This window comes from Solenopsis invicta, chromosome 9 (assembly GCF_016802725.1).
Source record: "Solenopsis invicta isolate M01_SB chromosome 9, UNIL_Sinv_3.0, whole genome shotgun sequence".
In the NCBI taxonomy this organism is placed as follows: domain Eukaryota; kingdom Metazoa; phylum Arthropoda; class Insecta; order Hymenoptera; family Formicidae; genus Solenopsis; species Solenopsis invicta.
The window spans coordinates 6744521-6763171 of NC_052672.1; the positions used below are offsets into that span (position 1 = coordinate 6744521).

Below are 18651 nucleotides of genomic sequence, written 5' to 3' on the forward strand. Positions count from 1 at the left end.
TATCTTATATATGTATGTATATGCACATATATATTTACAATATTATAACGAATGATCAATACCCTGCTGTATTCCGTCCTAAATATCCAATGTTATGTAATTACAATTTTTGCCTTTTAATAAAACAAATCATTGATACTTACGTTTTTCCGATTATTAATTCGTTCTTTATATCGTTTTTATTTTTTTTATTCGATATAAAGAAAAAATACACCAAAATATTAAATAATTTACAAAGAAATACTAAAACGAATATATTTAATACATTTTGACTAAATTGTGTCCATACTGCAATATCCTAATAAAATTCTTTATAAAAATTCCTTTTTGGAAATAAATATGAATTAATATAAATAAAAATTGTTGTTTGTATAAATTGTTTTTGAGATATTCTACATTTTTTGTTTGATAAAATTATAGCTAAAATTCTATAAATTATACTATTTATGTAATCTAACAATCATGTATACTGGTCATTCATATTACCTCTCCTTTAAAATACTTTTTTCAGCGTTTACCATTTAAGTTACTTATTTGCACTACGAATTGACTGAAATTAATTATTGGAGATTAGAGGATACTTTGGTACTATATATCGGGAAATATTATTCGTTCCCTTCGTTTCAATACATTATTCAGCATTAATTCGATATAAAAAGGAAAAGGTCGATAAATATTTGCATTCGTAAATGCATTAATATTTACACGGAATGTCGCTTCAGCATCGTACATATCGAGATTATCTCGTTTCGCTAAATTAAAGAATTATTGCACGATTTGTGCGAGAAGGCATTATTCGTTCTCCATCAAACCACTAAACAGATTAACACATTTAATATTTTAACTAAAAAAATTGTTCGCTTTCGTTATTCGTTATTTATGTGAAAGAGGCTGATATATCTTATCTCGACGCTTATCGTCAAAACAGAATGACGTGTAAGCTTATCCAGCAGGCGCCAATCACCTTCATTACATTGACATCAGTATTAACCGAATGTACATAACAGTATGCGTAATAAATTATCGTGCGTCGTATCACGATTATGTACAGAAGAAAATGGTAGGTATCAGACAGGTGTCTCCGTGTCGTCCCACACTTTGGAGTCGCGCCGAGATGGCGATTGAGTGTTCGAAGACTCGCATATTACGAGGCTCACTATATCAGAATAATCCAGATCTACGCGACGTTCTCCGTCTCGCGGTAGGCTTCTGTTGGACGACGGCGAACTATTCTCTGCGCTACAGTCATGTCTGAATACGCTATCTGATTGGGAATGCGTTGGCGTGGACAGTTCAGATACCAATGGTGTAGACTCGTCGTCGCTTTCGCCACCGGGTGCTGGTGACTTCGTTATCGGTGTGGTGCTGATCAAGCGATCTTTCAGCTTCGACAGTTTCTCCAGGCTGGAAGTAGGTACCGATATCACCACTTCGTCATTTAATGTTAAGGACGAACGTCTCTTGGTTGATACCGATGTGATTCTCGGAGATATTTTGTTCCCCATACACCTCTCGTCAGTTGATTTCGACCTGATCGCAGGCTTTGGTGACGCTGGCGGAGAAACGAATAGCGAGGATGGTCTAGTACTGATATTGCTGCTGCTTCTCTTCACAGCCTTGTGTGAACAGGCGGATTTCGTACTACGTTGAGACGTGACACTGCGTTGAGAGTTGGTGCGTTGAAGGAACACGGTGGAATCATGCGAGCTATCATCCGAGCTACCTGGATCATCGTTAACCGGTACCCAATGTAACAGCGGATTGGCCTGAAGCAGTACGTACTCCGTGTCGTGTACCGAGATGACGGGTCCTAAAACAAAAGCTCATATAATATCTGCTTTGTACTATACGCTTATCGTGTTCTAAGTGCTGTTCTAAGTTAACTATAATATATATTATTGAGTTCGAGAAATTTTTGAAACTGATACGTTCCTTAAAAAGTTAATCAAAAAAACGAAGTTTATAGAATTCTATAAAGTTAGAGATAAAAAAAATTTTTTGATTATATCTTTTTATATCTTATTTCAAAATTTTTAATCTTTGAAACGCTTTGTGATTGCAACTGGTAATAGCTGAAGGCTTTTAGATGCAAATTGCAAAAAAGGTAATGTCAGATATGGTTTGCAAGAAAGTTTTATTGCCACTTGCTCTCGTAATAACATAATACTGCTCATAACATAAGTGCTAACAATCTAGCGATAGTATTCATGGTGTACACATAGTACGGGAAATAACATGGACTGGAATAACAGGACGCAACGTTCAATTTTATCGCCAAATACTCACTTTACATACAACGGTTTTAAAAATATAATACATTGGTACACACGTCGCTTCGGTTAGCATAAGCATTTTCTATACGAGATATATATATTCGTTTTGTCAACGATGTGTTATCACAGTCTTTTGTACATGAATTGTTCACAGAAAACACCTAATAGCTGGTGAGAGTAGTGCCTCTGACATTTTTCCTTTCTTTTTATATTATATAATAGATTTACAAATGCAATAAAGAGTATATTCGTACATTTTACTGACTATAGAGGTTTCCATCGTGCAATCCTTTCTTTTTCTCCCCAATATGGCATCGATATACATCGATATTAAACTAGCTTATAAAATCAGTGTTACACTAGGCCTACGAGTACGCATACAATAATGATCCTATTATAATCGTTAAATGTTTTTATATTTTTCTTCCTTGCGATATGACTGGTTTCTCGCATTGGCACATGAGTACTTTAGGAAAACATACATATTTCTATAAAGAATAGCCTTTCATTTTGTAAGTTACAAATGGCCTTATAATAACAATATATTTATCAGGGTTGTATCATACATTTCAAGATTACGTCTACATGAATTATTTATGTATTGTTTACGTTATGTTTATACAAATCTTTTTTATATGGACAATACAAGTAATATAAATTATTATAAATTACATGACACAATACAAGAATAATTATAAGATTGTTAATGTCTGACTTTAATATTAATAAGAATATTAATAATATTAATAAAAATATGCAGCAATAAAAATAAAACGGAATGTAATTTTTATTATTTCTGTTCAAATCTGAATCTTCTGATTAATTATTCATCTTCTGATTATTATTTTATATATATATATATATATATATATATATCACGTAAAACAATTTATGTAGATTACACATTGTAAATTATTTATATCTTACGCGTAAACGTCCAACCCTGATATTTATATAATCATTTGGTTTGTCGACTGCCATTGTATGTATGTACATCTTTTGTCAGCAATACTGTTAAATAGCATTCTATGGACATATAGATGTACAAATAAAACTATCGAATAGGATGAAGTATGTTAATCTTTTTTTTCAAACTTTTAACATTACACAAATTGGCACTGTCCTTGAATACAATGACAATGCCTAGTCGTTGCACATGTCATATGAAGTTACGCCGAAAAGCTTCGCTTTCGCGACATGCACAACGCGAGTAAGATTTATTTAACGGATATATACATCATCCTATAGTCATATAATCGTATAGTCATTCTATTTCAGATTAGCAACTACAAATTAGCACTGTATTCGGCGGAGGTATCACTGTTTTGGTCAGGCTGCGGTGGTTCTTGCACTATTACCAGAGGCAGTGTAAGTGGTAGGGGAGTAGGCTCACCTGAAGAAAGTGAGTCTGTTGGTGCCACCGCTGGCGATGGCACATCTAAAACATCCTCGCAAGCTTCCTCATTTAAAGTTTGCAATGCTCCGCAAATCATTTGTTCTTCTAACGTTACCTGAAATGTATATATACATTTTAACATATTCACAACAAATAATTTTGTTACATACATATTAGACAGATAAATATACATTAGGTAAATAAAATTACTAAATATAAAAATCTTATTTCTCAAACTTATAGCAACAAACTTACCTGGAACTGTTAAAGAGTACGAATGCAAATAAACAAAAATTTATTTGTGTAAGTTATCAATTGCAATATTAATTCGTAGATTTATTTATAATTAAAAAATTTCCTATAACAATCAAACAAAAGTTGAATTTTCAAGTAATAAAAAAACACTTCTATCTTTAAACTATTTATCAGAATATATAACAGGTGTAAGAACAAAGTTATTGGCCTTAATATTTTGAGGACTTATGTAAAAAATTATCTTTGGATTTGTTTGATTCTTGCGAAAATTTCACACATACTATCTATTTATTCTATATGTAACATTTACCTTTTCTATAACATTAATAACAATAAAAGTAAAAAAGGAAATATTATTTAAAGTCTAAAACAATAATTTTTTTATTTTTGATGTACAAAATTTTACTATAAATTAGTCTTAACAAAAATATCTTTTCATATTTGAATACATATAGTAATTTTTTCTAGACATATAATAGATACAAAAACAAAGTTTTAGGCTTTTATTAATATTTTGAGAATAGATTTAAAAAAAAAAATTAAATGACATCTGGACTTGTTTGGTCTTTGCCGAAATTTTATATTTACTACTACTTTATATTTATGATTCTCATTTTTCTGCTTGATTCTTACCGGAATAAAATTCTTTATGATGTGATGCTATTGTCAGAAAATGATTTGGCATCATAATCCAGATTTTTAAAGATGGACTTATCTGATTTTTGTAGGAAAACTTTCAATTATATTATTTATCTCGCATTCGATACTTATATCGTACCTGTTTTTCCATGATAGATTGCTTATTTTGATCACGGCGAGTCGACCCATCCGTTCTCGATGTTCCTTTTTCTTTCTCTACGTGAGCAGATACACGTATTGAATTATTTTGCAAGGCATGATCTATAACAAATTCTAGAATGATCTATTGATCAAATCAAATAAGAAACGAGTAAAAAACATACCTTTGCGTATTTGTTCGGATCCTACGGTGAATCGGACACTTCGAGGGCCCTCTTCATATGTAAATGACGAGAGCTCCATTTCCCGCAGTGATACAATTACCATGCGAAATAATTCCCAATCTCCAAAAGTCATTTTAAATACCTAAAAAAATATAAATATGTATTTAAAACTTCTTGAAATGTAAAAATGCAACATTTTAAAGATTACTTTTTTCGATATATTAATATAATATTAGACCGTTATATGTTAATATACTAAATTTAGAAGGCGTAAATCAATCAGTTGGATCTTAGTGTTTAATACTTCTTGTGTGAACTTATATACATTATTGTATATCTAATTCTTGTACTTACTTTTTTCAATTCTTGCAAATCGCAGTGCAATAAAACTCGCCCATTAATATTGTTATCTTTGACAGCCTGCTTATATATCGGTGCTTGGATCGAGTTAAGGCTTTCAATTTTGTCGATCAAGTCGCAGACTCCGTTTACCGATAAGGAAGACAGCTTTAATTCCAGAATTTCGGGCTGCAAACAAAGACGAAGATATTTAGGTCACATCTTTTTAACTGCACACACAAGAGATATACTTATACAATTAATTTATAATATACCGGTAACGTAGTCGTTGCGGAAAGCGGCTTTGACATTGGTTCTATGGAAGGCATTTGCATCCAAGTTGGCGGAGTTTGCCATTCAAAGTTTGGCTGATAAGTCCATGATGGTGTTGGCGGCACAGATCCTTGCAAACTTGATTGCTTGGCGAGTCTCATATGCCGGTTTGACATGCCTCTTTGTGAAGTCCATTGATCAGTCGGAACACCATGACCATGCCAAGCACTACTTTGTTTGTGAAATAGACTTGCGTCTTCCTCTATGCTTTGTTGCTCCTCTTTTATCTTTTTCTTAATGTATGGATCTAAATTGATAGTGAAAGGCAAAAATATCTTCATATCGCTAATGAGTAAACTGGACCGATGGAACGTGAGAAAAACATCCAGCTTGCGCTCGTCTCTGTCTATTTCGAGAAGCGGTTGTACTTCTTTCAGTACTGGAATTTGTGGTCGCACCCTAATAATAAAAAATGTTAATATATAAAAAATTGATATGAAATTTTAAAATTTACGTTTAAAGAATAATAATAAGAGGCTAATAAGTCAAGTTGGATGTTAATGCTTATACAATTGACATAAAATGCACTAAAAAAAATGTTGATACATGAACTATGTAAACCAAACGTTACGACCATATATCATCATTCATGATAAAATAAATATGTAAATTAAACATGTTAATGATTAAAACAAATCTTTAGACCCAAGAGTCATTACATTGTTGATCTTGCATGATTTCACTTTGTCATTTTGGTCATCATTACATCTGCAGAAAGTCTCGTAATATGAAAATTTTGGTCAATGATATCTCAGTGTTCAATAACTCTGTTTACTATTCAATCCGGACGTTCTTTACAAATCACATTGCAGTGGAGGTTTTATGAATTTGAATTATGTAACCATAATCTTTATATATATGTAACCTATCATTGTAACTGTGAACGATTGCGTTTTAATTACTTACATTTTTTATCTATAATTTTATCTATTTATTTTAGATGTCAAAAAGAAATAAGTCAAGTCGTCCAAGGTAAATAATGTAATGATCCCTAGAGTCTAAAGATGTGTTTTAACTTCTAATATGTTTAATTTATATATTTATTTTACCACTGATAATGTAATAATTGCAATATATGGCTGAAATGTTTGGTTTAAATGATTTCTGTAACATTAACGGTTTTTTTAAAATACATTTTATGTCAATTATATAGGCATCTACACATAGCTTCCTAATCTTTTATTATTTCTTGAATTTTGATTTATTTAAGCCTGATATATATTCATTTATTAATTAAAATCTACGTACTTATCATAAAGACTTTTTAGGGACATATTGTCGTCTAGACTCTCCTCATATATGTCATAATGAAGAATAAGCCAGGACGTCCTAAAAGGCCACTGCTCAGTAATGTTGATCCAACTAGCTAAGTGATACCAGTTGAAATCAATTTGGAATGCTTTAAGTAATCGCCCTAAAAAAAAGATAAATAATATATACACACAATAATTGTATACTGTTTTAATACGCTACATTATAGCCAACAATTAATAAAAATTAGGTTAAAAAATACATTGTTTTTTTAACCTGTATTAAAAAATACGTGTCTGAAACAAAAATATATAATTAATAGATTAGATATAAATTTTGTTTATGTTCGTATATATTTAAATAATGTTATAAGATTTATATTTTATAAATCATTCTTTTTTGTAATATTTTCAAGAAATAAACATTATATATAAATAAAAATAAGCTACAAATAGTATTCCTCTAAAATCTATGTTAAATTTTTTCTTAAAAAAAAAAAAGAAAAAAGTTTAAAACAGTATAGCGTTTAAAACAGTGTAACGTTTAAAAATAAATATTTGAAATATTTTAGACAACTCTGAATATAGTACGACTTAATGTATTACCGGTGACATAAACGACATTCATCAATCTCCTCATACTACGAGGATTCACATCACTAAAGTAATCATCAGTGAGCAACATCTTGTTGAGATCCTGCGCGCCTCCCAGTCGATTCAAATTACTGCCGATACTGCTAGCGATTGATTCGCTCAATCGCATCTTTCTACTACCCTTCCTAGTTTGAGGTTTTAGTTTCTCGTTGCTGTTCATTATAGCCGATTCCGCGCTGAGCCTCCTACTGGATACCGAGTGATGCATGGTGCTGGTCGCGGTATAGTTGACACTTTCTTCGGCCTCCGTCCACGCTGTTTTCTTATAATGTTGAGCAGTCTGTTGCGCGACCTTGACTTTACGCAAACCGCTGTTTTGTAAATAAAATGGCAGATGCACCATGTTCCGCAAGTAATCGTGACCACCAATGTTTGATTCCGAGAACAGTCTTCTGCTATTTATTTCTACTGCCTACATACATATATTAAATGATTTTATTATCACAAGAATAACATCTTAAAAGTGAAAAAAATATTTCAAACTTAAATAATACTAATAAAAAACTTTTTTATTTAAAAAAGTTTTTGTTAGCATAAAATTGCTCTCTATAGTCTTCATTTTTGTATATTTAATTGTGTAAAAGAACTCTGTTTGTGTTTAGAACTCTAAAGTTAATTCAAAGATATCTTCTAATAAAACAATGTACTTTGTTTTAGGATTGTCTTAAGATTGCTTACCTTAGATATAATGTGTGGGTCAATTGCTAGTATCACGACGAAGGGATATCCGTTATCGCTAAATAAGGCCTGTATAGCATCCAAAACGAGTAAAACTTTATCCTGTTCGCAACTATCCAAACCGTCCACTATTACAACTAGTCTACTTTGTTGAGCCATGAAACTATCCAAGCACTTGACCTATTTAAAATCATGATTAAAAGCTACACTGCTGAAAGCAAAGTTCTAATTGTCATCTCGAAAGATAAGGAATATTTACCATTTCCGTCATTAAATTGACCTCGCTTTTTAAAGTTTGAATAAACCCTTCGCTTTTCAGTGTTTCCAATTTTGCTATACTACGTTGAAGGTGTCTCCTTTGCGAGAAAACCAGTGCCTGCAGCGTTCTACTCCATGTGTACAAATTCGCTATTATACTGATGGCCAAGACTAAGGCAATCGATATCATAATAATATGAGCAGTAACATGCTCTATCGTGGACCTAAATGCAATTCAATACGTAAGATAGGTAATAGAAAAGTACTTTATGTCAGGGTGTTTACTCAACTTTTATAAAAAAATTCCCACATTTTCCAGGAATTTTATTCAAAATTTCAAATAAGATTAAAAAATTTTTTAATGAAATAAATTAATTTTATTATACGTGCTTTGTATTATTCCTTAATCATATGATTATAACCTTCGAAATTGCAAGTAAAAACGGTATATTTTTTATAGTTTTTAATTGCTGAATCTGTTTCTGATTTTTATAAAATTTTTTTATTTGTATTGAAAAAGTATTAGAATCAACATCCAAAACTATTAAATTCATAAGAAGTTGTTATGAGAACGGTATGTTAATAAAAGTATGAGTCTATGCTAAAATAAACAATATTAAGGCTCCCAAGTAATCGGCTGACAACTCTACGTTAACGATGCCGACGCATTGCGGAAAGAATTAATAGACATGAAAACTAATATGTTGACGATAAAATCTTGTATACCATTTCGTTATTATGTGTTTCATTGTAAAAATGTGATTTATATTTACCAAATTCATAGAAATAGGCCGCAAGAAAAGTAATTGTTGTATTTTATACATAAAAGCATATTTTTCATTCCTTTCAACAACTGTTCGTGTGCTTTCCTGCCTGAATAGATTTCACTTCACGTGCTTTTTACAACTATTTACTGACCGTCGGGGAGGAGGGAGAAGTTGAAATTCATTTTTTTACAAGTCTTTTAGAGCCATTTCATTATTTTGTTTAATCCAAATTCTCTTTATGTACAAGTGGCAAGAAACTTTTGCGTATGATTTCTCTTTTGTAATATTACGATTTTGTTACAGCCGCGGCAACTACTCAGGAGTTTTAAGTAAAAATTGACCAATGTGTGAACAATACAAATTAATAAATGAAAAAGACCTTATTCAGTCAAAACAAATCTTGGTTTTTAAAAATATTTTTTGTGCGAAATTTACAATAATAAAATATTACGATAAAATAATATACTTTGGAAGAAAATCATCAAAAAATGTAATGAACAACAATGTTTTCAAGTGTCACAGTCAATATTTAAAATAGTTTCCATCGATAATGTGTTTAATTTTAGATAATTAAATTTTTTTTCTTAATCAAACAGAACATGAACTTTTAGAGATAAAAACATAATCACATTTTATTAGCAGAAAAATGCGAATTAATACATTCATAAAGCTCAACAATAATAATTTATGGTATTAAATATTTAAGTTATATCTGCTGATTTTAATACTTTCCCGACAAATTAAAATTATTTGAGGGTCAGAATCAGATCCAGCAGCTTAATAACTATATAAAGTAAAAAAACCGTTTTTACCTTGTTACTTTGTGGGCAAATCGACCCATTACCTATCGTCCTTCCAAGTTTTCCTGGTTTTTCCCGGTAGTAAACACTCCGAATTAACGTCCAGCATACAATTACTCACTTGTCGTTCGAAATATCTATGAGATACACCGTAAGTATCGAGATACCGACGAGCAGGCTGCATAAGCAGAATTCGAATATGACTACGTATGGCAGGCAACACAACCGCCTCCATTTCCACGTAGTGGTCGATTTATCCGGTTTTGGTCGAAACGCCCTAAATAGTCTGGTAGATAGGGAACCGTAGTCGTTTTCAATGGAATCGTACAGAGAGCCGACCATCTGCACAACTGCATTCTCACCGGCAGCAGTCGTACCGACGCGAGTCTGATCGGTGAAATAAAATTTTATCGGTTGCACTGCTATGCCATCGTGACATTGACTGCCTGGTGGGTGACAAAAGATCACTTGTAACAGCAGTTTTAGCGCATTCATCTTGGTAGTGAGATCCACTGTTAGATTATATGGCCAGTACCAATCGTACCTGCGATTAATAGATCTCCGATAAAAATGTGAAACAAATAGAAATTTACTTCTCATCATCTTCCGTAAGTCTTACCTCTTGTTGGCATACCAAACGAGAATCAGAAATATATAAACGATAATTAATAAACTTATTCCGGACGATAGACCGATGATCCACGACTGTAAGGCAAGGCCTAACGTGACGCCCACAAGTAAGGATATGTGAGCTATCACTAAAAAGAGTAAGGAAGAAAACTGGAATACTGGATCGATCCATTGTCGCGCAAAGTTTTTCATTTCCTCTGTAAAAAATGGTTATTGTTAGTATTTTTTCATGTAGCACAGATGTGGGCAAATTAATTAATAACTTCTCAACATATTCACGACATTAACATATTCATATAAAGATTTGTTCTAAATTCATTAAAAAGTGTGTAAATAGCGTTGTAATAGCTGTTGTTTAGTCGTACCTCTCAGTTTGTTTAGTAAAAATGATTTTCCAGAGCCCCACTTTGCATAAAGACCGACGGTAATTGGTGTAGAAAGCGATGGTTCGCTGAGAATATCTGCTAACGCACTGCTGTACAAATCGTAACCAAGCATGTTTTCATTGTCCTCGTTGGTATTTAAGCGCCCTGTAACATTTATCAAATTATTTAAAAAAACACATTAAAATATTAAATGCTCTTCATATATCATAAGTTAAGAAGATTTCACAGTTTTTTCATAAAAATTTGATAAAAAGACTCATAAAAATTTGAGAATAAGTTTATGTTAATCCCAATATAGGCATTCCTAAATGTTTTCAAATTTTTTGACTATATAGTTTTCTTTAAATTTAAAATATAATTTTCTAAAATAATATTAAGTTTTATAGCAAAAAAAATTTTTAATAATTTTATCGCAAGTAAAATATAAGAAAAAAATTGAAGAAAATTGGCTCAATTGGATAAATCACAATAGTATAAAGTAATGCCAGTAAAAAGCTGATACACGATGTTCGCGTTTATAATAGTATATAATCATTAAAAAATCACATATTGATATTTCAGTCTTATGATTACATCATGTTTAGTATAAATGAATACGAATAACTAATTGACACAAATGATGAATTTATAACTCAATGTTGCATACAATTTAGTTGTTCTGTTGAACCTTTTAAAGTTGAAATGATTAGTGTGAGCCATAATCAATTTCTTTACGTTAAAAAGTCAAAGCAGATATTCGTCAAATATTTATAAGTCGTGATACGTTGTGATGTATAAGTATAAAACGATTAGTCTAAATAATTTAGAATATAAAATAATTTTTTAGATAACGTTTCACTAGGATGTCTTAAAGTAAACAGAGATTATGACTTACATACGAAACATTGCAGAGTGACAAACAATGGTAGACAATAGACAATGATAGACGATAAAAAGAGTTGTGATCTTATGAGCAGCAAGTCAAAAGTGTTTATAACATACGAATATTAATGTTAAAACTGTTTAAGAGATGAAATCATAAAGAATTTGTAAATATCATGTATAATAGAGGAAGTCAATGTCAATCTGTAAATTTTAAACTTGTTTTTGTTTGTGGATGAAAATCATCTCAAATATTAATTTTTTATTTAAAACTTTCTCTTCATCTAATTTTTCAATTCAATTCATGTGACACTATTTCAATCAAATTCATATGACATATTAATTTTATGAAAAGTCATTGTGATTTCTTTCCACCTTTTTAAATTAAAGGGAGGGGGGGAGAACCTTCTTAATTAATAAGTAATAATATGACATAAATAATGGTGTCTGATCAACTTACGAGCACCAAATATCTGACCGAGCATCGTCTTGGGATGATTGACGTCGATGTTGTAGGGGGTCTCGCCTTGTCTGTTCGGACGGTACAATAACTGGCTATTCTTTGGATTCCTCAGTAGTATCTCGACAATCGCTTTCGATCGAGCGCGCATCGCAATGTGCAGTACAGTGTCGCCCTTCTTGTCTGTAGCCGAGACTTTGGCTTTCTTGTCTAAAAGCAATTGCACGATTTCGGCGTTACGCGACCTCACCGCCCGTAGTAAAGGCGTGTCGCCGTCTTTCGTGGCAATCTCCAGGTCTGGGTTAGCGTTTAGTAATAATTTGAGTATCGGTATATTGCCTTTCTCTACTGCTATGTAAGTTGCGGTTTTTTTATCCTAAAATATATACGGATGGGGTGGTTAGTTCGATTGGAGTGACTCGAGTAGTAACCGCGAGGATGTCACGCACGAACCTAGCTCGAAGTGGCTTAGGGAAACCACAAGACCGGATCCGAGAGCTTCTCTTATTAAAATGCCCATCGTACCGACTTGAATCGCTAGCGATTACTTCGACAAGTTTCGCAGGTTCCGTTATGTGGAACTTGACGCGTGAAACAATTCGGTTTATCAGAATGATCAATATTTGGAAGCCGCAATAATCAATGAAAAAGATAATTTTTTTTTCCAAGTCGATCTTCGAGGAAGATACGCGGGTGCGACGAAGAATAAGTCGTACCTTTCCAGCGATGTCGACGTCTGCGTATTTTTTCAGTAATGACTCCACCACGCCTCGATGACCACCCTTAACCGCGTGAATTAGATTCGTGTCGCCAGTCCGATCCTGAATATTAACGTAAGCGCCGGCATTTAAAAGGGCGTTGGCTATTTCATGATGACCTTCACGGCAGGCAATCGCTAGGGCGGTGCAACCGTCTTTGTCTAGAGCATTCACGTTGGGCTTGTGCTCCAATAGCAACGATACTACTTCCACATGATTACCAAGAGTTGCCACGATCAGAGCAGTCCACGAATACTACAAAGAAAGTCGTTAAAAACATGTATTAACATAAAAAAATTATTTTCGTATCTAAAATAAAATTGGAGAAGTTCTGAAATATTTCGTGTTTCAAATATTTTTATTCACGATTATTAATTTGTGTAAATAAAAGAGATGTATTATAATTATGAGAAATGTTTAAAAAATTTTGCGAATGAATACATAGAAACATAAAACTGAGAAAAAAAATTATTTATATGATTTTATTGCGTCATTTTCATTGTTTTGTTTTGGCGACAGTGACAGTAAATGTTATTTTGATGCTTTAAAAAAATGGAAAAGTTAAAAAAATCACCCTTATTAAATATAATATCTTGTAAAAAGGATATGTGTCTGAAATTTATACAAATTGATGACAATGATGACAGACAGTGACATATTCTTTTTTACAAAATATCCGTAGAAGGTTTACTCAAATTTTGTAAAAAATTTTTCCAAGCCAAAATTTTCGAGAAATTTTATTCAAAATTCCAACTAAAATTAGAGATTTTTAATGTAGATGATTTTGAAATAAATTTATTTTATTATACTTTTTAATTAAATTTATTTTTTATTTGTGATTGTATACTTAAGGAATTAAACATTTTTAAAATTTTAATGTTTCTTAGATCCGTTTGTAATGTAGCTCAACTTTAAACTTGGTTTAATATACTTTCTATCTCTTTCTAGCTCTAAAACTTAGAAAAAATAAAAAGTAAGTTAAACGAATTTAAAATTAAGTTACAACCAAGTCTTAATCTTATGGACACAAAGAAAAAGTACTTAAGTTTCGAATATTAAATTTGAGAAAATACTAAAAAATACTAAAAAGAAATAATATGAATTAAATGGTAACGATCTGTTTACAATACACGGATCTATCTCACCGAAAATACAAAAGTTACTTAAATATACAACGTCAATTTGAAATAATGCATATATTATCATTAATTTTTTAATATGAAGAGGCAAAAATATACGTTGATATATATGGTATATTTATTGCTTATCAATTTTGCACTATCAAAAAAAATTGATTAAACATTACTCAAACAAGACAGATAGAATAAAATTAAAATTTAAAAGTAAAGTTTTTCAAAAATTTTTCCTAAATACTAATAAAATTCCACAAAAATCATAATTTTCAAGAATAAAAAATAATTTTTTTTATTAAGAATTCTAGGTATTTCCAGTGATAATATACCGTATATTTACTAATTTCCTAACTATTCCATCGTTTCAAAAACATTAAAACAATATTTCCTCTCATTGTCGCTAAAACAAAAGAATTTATTAGAATAAAATTTTCCGGTACATAAAAAATGACGCATAACAAAATCACACAATTTTCCTCCTCGGTGTTATTTATGTATTTATTCACAAAAGTTTTCAAACTCTTGTATAAATGGCGTTATATTTTATCACTCAAAAGTATCAAAATGTTTAAAATTTTTTTACATTTCACAGAAATATTTTGTTAAAAAAATGGGAAAAAATTTTCAAAAATACAATTTAAAGATTTTTGAATCTGTCTAATTTGTTTCTATATTTTTTCCTATCTTAAATTAAGCGTTGGTATTTTTTCAGTATTTTTTGTTTACTATGAAGTTTGAGATAAAAAAACATCATCGGACAAAAATTAACAAAAAAATTATTTTAAAGTAGGTTTTCTGAATTTTTAACGTTTTTTTTTAAAAAGTTCTTGAAAAAATTGATGCAATAGTTTTTCGCAGTAATATTATACGTTTAGTGTAAAAATTTATTTCTTATAAAATGTTATTTAATTGTAAAATTAAAAGTTTACGGTAAAAAGAGGAAAAAGAAAAAAAATGTTTATTATAAGGTATTTGATTCGCATAAATTTTTTCAAAATGTTTTGAAGACATTTTTGTCGCACGTTATTTTTATAGTAATATTTTTATCACGTTATTAACTTTATTATTTTTCCAGGGTATTCTTCAATGGTTTATTGATCTTACCATGCCTGCTGTATCGACATTGGCTCCGGCCTTAAGAAGAATATCCACGATTTCTACGCACCCCTTGCGCGATGCCCATATAAGTGCTGTCGTGCCATACTAGAAAAATAATAAACATGAATATCAAAAGTAAAATGATGGCCATCGATTTGAGATACGTCCGTTGATTACCTTGTCCCCGACATTGACCTTCGATCCGTGAGCAATGAGATCTTTAACTATATCGGTATTACCCCTGCCAGCAGCCCATACTAACGAGGATATATGAAAATTTCCATGCGCGTTGACGTCAGCCCCGCGCCCCAACAGCATCGTCACCGTCGCTGATTTGCCCTTATACGTCGCCCACATGAGCGCCGTCCATCCACCCTGCAATAAAAGAATTGCCGATCTTTCGGAGTTTTTTTATGTATAAAACCATTAATTTTTTTATACAAAGGCACACACACACATATATATATATATATATATATATATATATGGAAAAAAAAATTTTATAAATTTTATAAATTTTTACAAATTTTTAGAGGAAAGGCATTTTTATAAATAATGTAAATAGTATATGCAGTTTTATTAATGTAATTTAATAGTTATTTAATGATATAATCGTCATTATTTACTACGATAATCGCTTATTTATTGATTTTTAATTTCTTTCTCGAAGAGAATGTAGCAAAAAAAAAATAGAGAATTAAGATGGGAAATATTCCTTTATCCACCGTATTCGCTCCTCATCGAATTATTATCTTTTCCAATCATTTAAACTTTTTACGAGGAAAAAGCTCTATAAAATCAACTTATGTTTAAACTTAATCATCTTACTCACATTTTTCAAATTTAAGAGAAAGGCAATTCATAAATATGTATAAATGATATAAAATGATAACGATTATATTATTAAATAAATTATATTAATAAAACTATTTACTCTGAATTATTTATAAAAACAATATTACCTTTTAGTTACCCTAATAATTAAACTCTTCCATCAAATTTCTGTTAAAGATAGTAAATAAAAAACAAAAGTTAATGAAAAACGTATAATAATTATCAAATTAAATATTATTAAAAGATGTTAATAAGTTAAAAATTTTAATAAAGCTATATATTAATGGAAATAACTTTTTATGAAGAAGAGATAATAGTATAAAACTCTTGGTTTATATAACAAAAGAGAAATTTTGCAAATATGATGAGCTTCCAATTTGCATTAATGGCATTACTCCAGGTTAGTAAAATATGCAACTTCTTCTGACCATGTCTCGATGCTCCAAATCGGCGCCATGCTCGAGCAATTCAAGACAAATTTCAGTATAGCCTTCCTTTGCCGCACACAGCAACGCCGTCCAGTTATCCTGAAAAATTATACAAAAACACATACATATATTGTCGAAATTTTCAATTACTGTATATAATTAAACGATCTAAACCAACCGCGTCTTCAGCATTGACGTCCGCTCCATGATTGATGAGCTCTCGAATGAAGTGTATTTTTCCCTTGGTTGCTGCAAGGATGAGGGCGGTACTACCGTTCTATCGTAAGAGAATAATTTATCAAGAAGGTTTGACGGCTCCAATGCGGCAAATACAAGAAAACTTTTCACATAACTACGATTTTTAATATTCGAGTTTTAATTAATTCAGAAAGATCACCCTAGTTACGGCCAAAAATTATTTTGAATCAGACAAGATATATTGTATACATTTTTAAAAATGCCGTACTTAAATAAAATTTTATCAGCAGATCAGGTTGTCAATATAATTGAGGTTTAATGTACAAAAAATGGCTTTTTTGATATTTGAAATTTTTTATAATAAAATTAACATTATTTTGAAATTCTGACTAAAAATATTTCATTATGAATAGTGCTCATCCTTTATAAAATGCATTTTTTAAAGTTTTGTTATCTTTTTTAGCTATTTTTAATTATGAAAAATTTAAATATAAAATTTTGCTAAAGATTAGCAATTTTTCCTGTAGTGATAAAGTAATATACGTATACTTGTATTATAATTTGTCATTTGTGGCTACAACGATACACATATGTATAGTATAATTTATCGTGATATGTTTCGCTAAATATAATTCATTTAATATATTTATATAATTTATTTACGAGTACATAAAACAATATAATTATACAATTTTATATAATTACTCCATATAATTTTGAGAAATTTGCAGTTAAAGTTACAAAAAAAACTATTTTCACGTACTTACTTATAACTACGTCGCATATATACTGGAAAAGTTTTATTACAATCAAAATTAAGTATGTTATTAGATTTTTAATTCTCAAAAACCTTAAAACGACTTAAAAAGCTTTTAAGTTTAAAAAAATATGGTTAAAAAGTAAATCGTCAATGATCTAATTTATAGCTTCTTCGCAAAGCTATGAATAAATTCTATATGCAACCACAAATATCTTAAGCAATAATAATTTGAATTACAATATATCGCTTGTAATCACACAAATAAAGAAGCTTCAACTAGTCAATTTATTATTCGGTCGAGATATTATGAAATTTCTAATTACGATTGAATGATGTTCAGAGATCTTTTCGATAGACGCTCCACGCATTTACCTCATCTCTGTCGTCGACCTGCACTCGCTTGTTTTCGAGGAAGCTCTGCAGTCCGGCGAGATTATCATCTGTGATATAGCTCGCGAGTGATCGGTAACAAAGCGATACCATCGAGTCAGTCCGATGCAATGTCTGTAAAAGAATCAAGAAAGATCGTCGTTAGATTTCAATCAGTCGTGTCTGATTTTTATTGCTGCTGTTATTAAATATTCGTTAGAAAAACTCACGATTAAAATTAGGTAAATTCAATTGCACAGGAAAAAAAACATATGCAAAATATAAAGCAAATTGCACCATTCAATTCTTTTATTCTGGATAATTGTAATTGCCGAGTAGAAAATTTAACGATTTAAAAAAATTTGCATTTAGGTTTATCTATTAAATCTCTTTCCATTCAAAAATCTCTCAATTCTATGACTATTTAATTTAGTTTTGAACAATACATTAAATAATACATCAAATATTCGACGTAAATGGTGCAGCTGAGCTACAGTATATTACAGAGGTGGGCTTTTGAGTTATCTGAATGTACGAGTAGTAGAACAAGCGCCGATTTTAGATTGCCGCTGGAGGGCAGTCTCGCAATCTGAGACATAAATATTAATCTGCAGCAAACCATAAGTAAACTGGAAAATACACTCCTTAAAATTTCTAAAATTCTGATTCATACTTTTCGATTTCCTCTTTGTTAATACTTGCGTCTGTAAAACATCCAATTTCAGCTCCAAAATAAAATAAAAGGACGCATTCCCGCTTCAATTCGTATTG

The 18651-nt window shown here is 30.8% G+C and overlaps 1 protein-coding gene across 20 annotated transcripts in view; it reads right to left on the reverse strand.

The window, feature by feature from the left end:
* Positions 1–97: 97 nt before the first annotated feature.
* LOC105200315 (kinase D-interacting substrate of 220 kDa) overlaps positions 98–18651 on the reverse strand; it is a 60092-nt gene continuing 41538 nt past the window's right edge. For 14 of the 20 annotated variants that reach the window (XM_026140078.2, XM_039453660.1, XM_026140076.2 and 11 more), the window contains 21 exons: positions 17884–18015; positions 16732–16830; positions 16554–16652; positions 15469–15666; positions 15298–15396; positions 13019–13315; positions 12303–12678; positions 10961–11125; positions 10585–10792; positions 10087–10509; positions 8400–8622; positions 8141–8320; positions 7415–7874; positions 6807–6972; positions 5501–5957; positions 5241–5414; positions 4887–5028; positions 4703–4824; positions 3925–3930; positions 3667–3784; positions 98–1810 (listed from right to left, as the gene is read on the reverse strand). In XM_026140078.2, coding sequence (XP_025995863.1) covers positions 1068–1810; positions 3667–3784; positions 3925–3930; positions 4703–4824; positions 4887–5028; positions 5241–5414; positions 5501–5957; positions 6807–6972; positions 7415–7874; positions 8141–8320; positions 8400–8622; positions 10087–10509; positions 10585–10792; positions 10961–11125; positions 12303–12678; positions 13019–13315; positions 15298–15396; positions 15469–15666; positions 16554–16652; positions 16732–16830; positions 17884–17994 — 4866 coding nt within the window. In that variant the 5' untranslated portion in view covers positions 17995–18015 and the 3' untranslated portion in view covers positions 98–1067. The remainder of the gene's footprint in view (positions 1811–3666; positions 3785–3924; positions 3931–4702; positions 4825–4886; positions 5029–5240; positions 5415–5500; positions 5958–6806; positions 6973–7414; positions 7875–8140; positions 8321–8399; positions 8623–10086; positions 10510–10584; positions 10793–10960; positions 11126–12302; positions 12679–13018; positions 13316–15297; positions 15397–15468; positions 15667–16553; positions 16653–16731; positions 16831–17883; positions 18016–18651) is intronic. The other 6 variants (XM_039453662.1, XM_039453661.1, XM_039453663.1 and 3 more) reach the window with 4 other exon arrangements.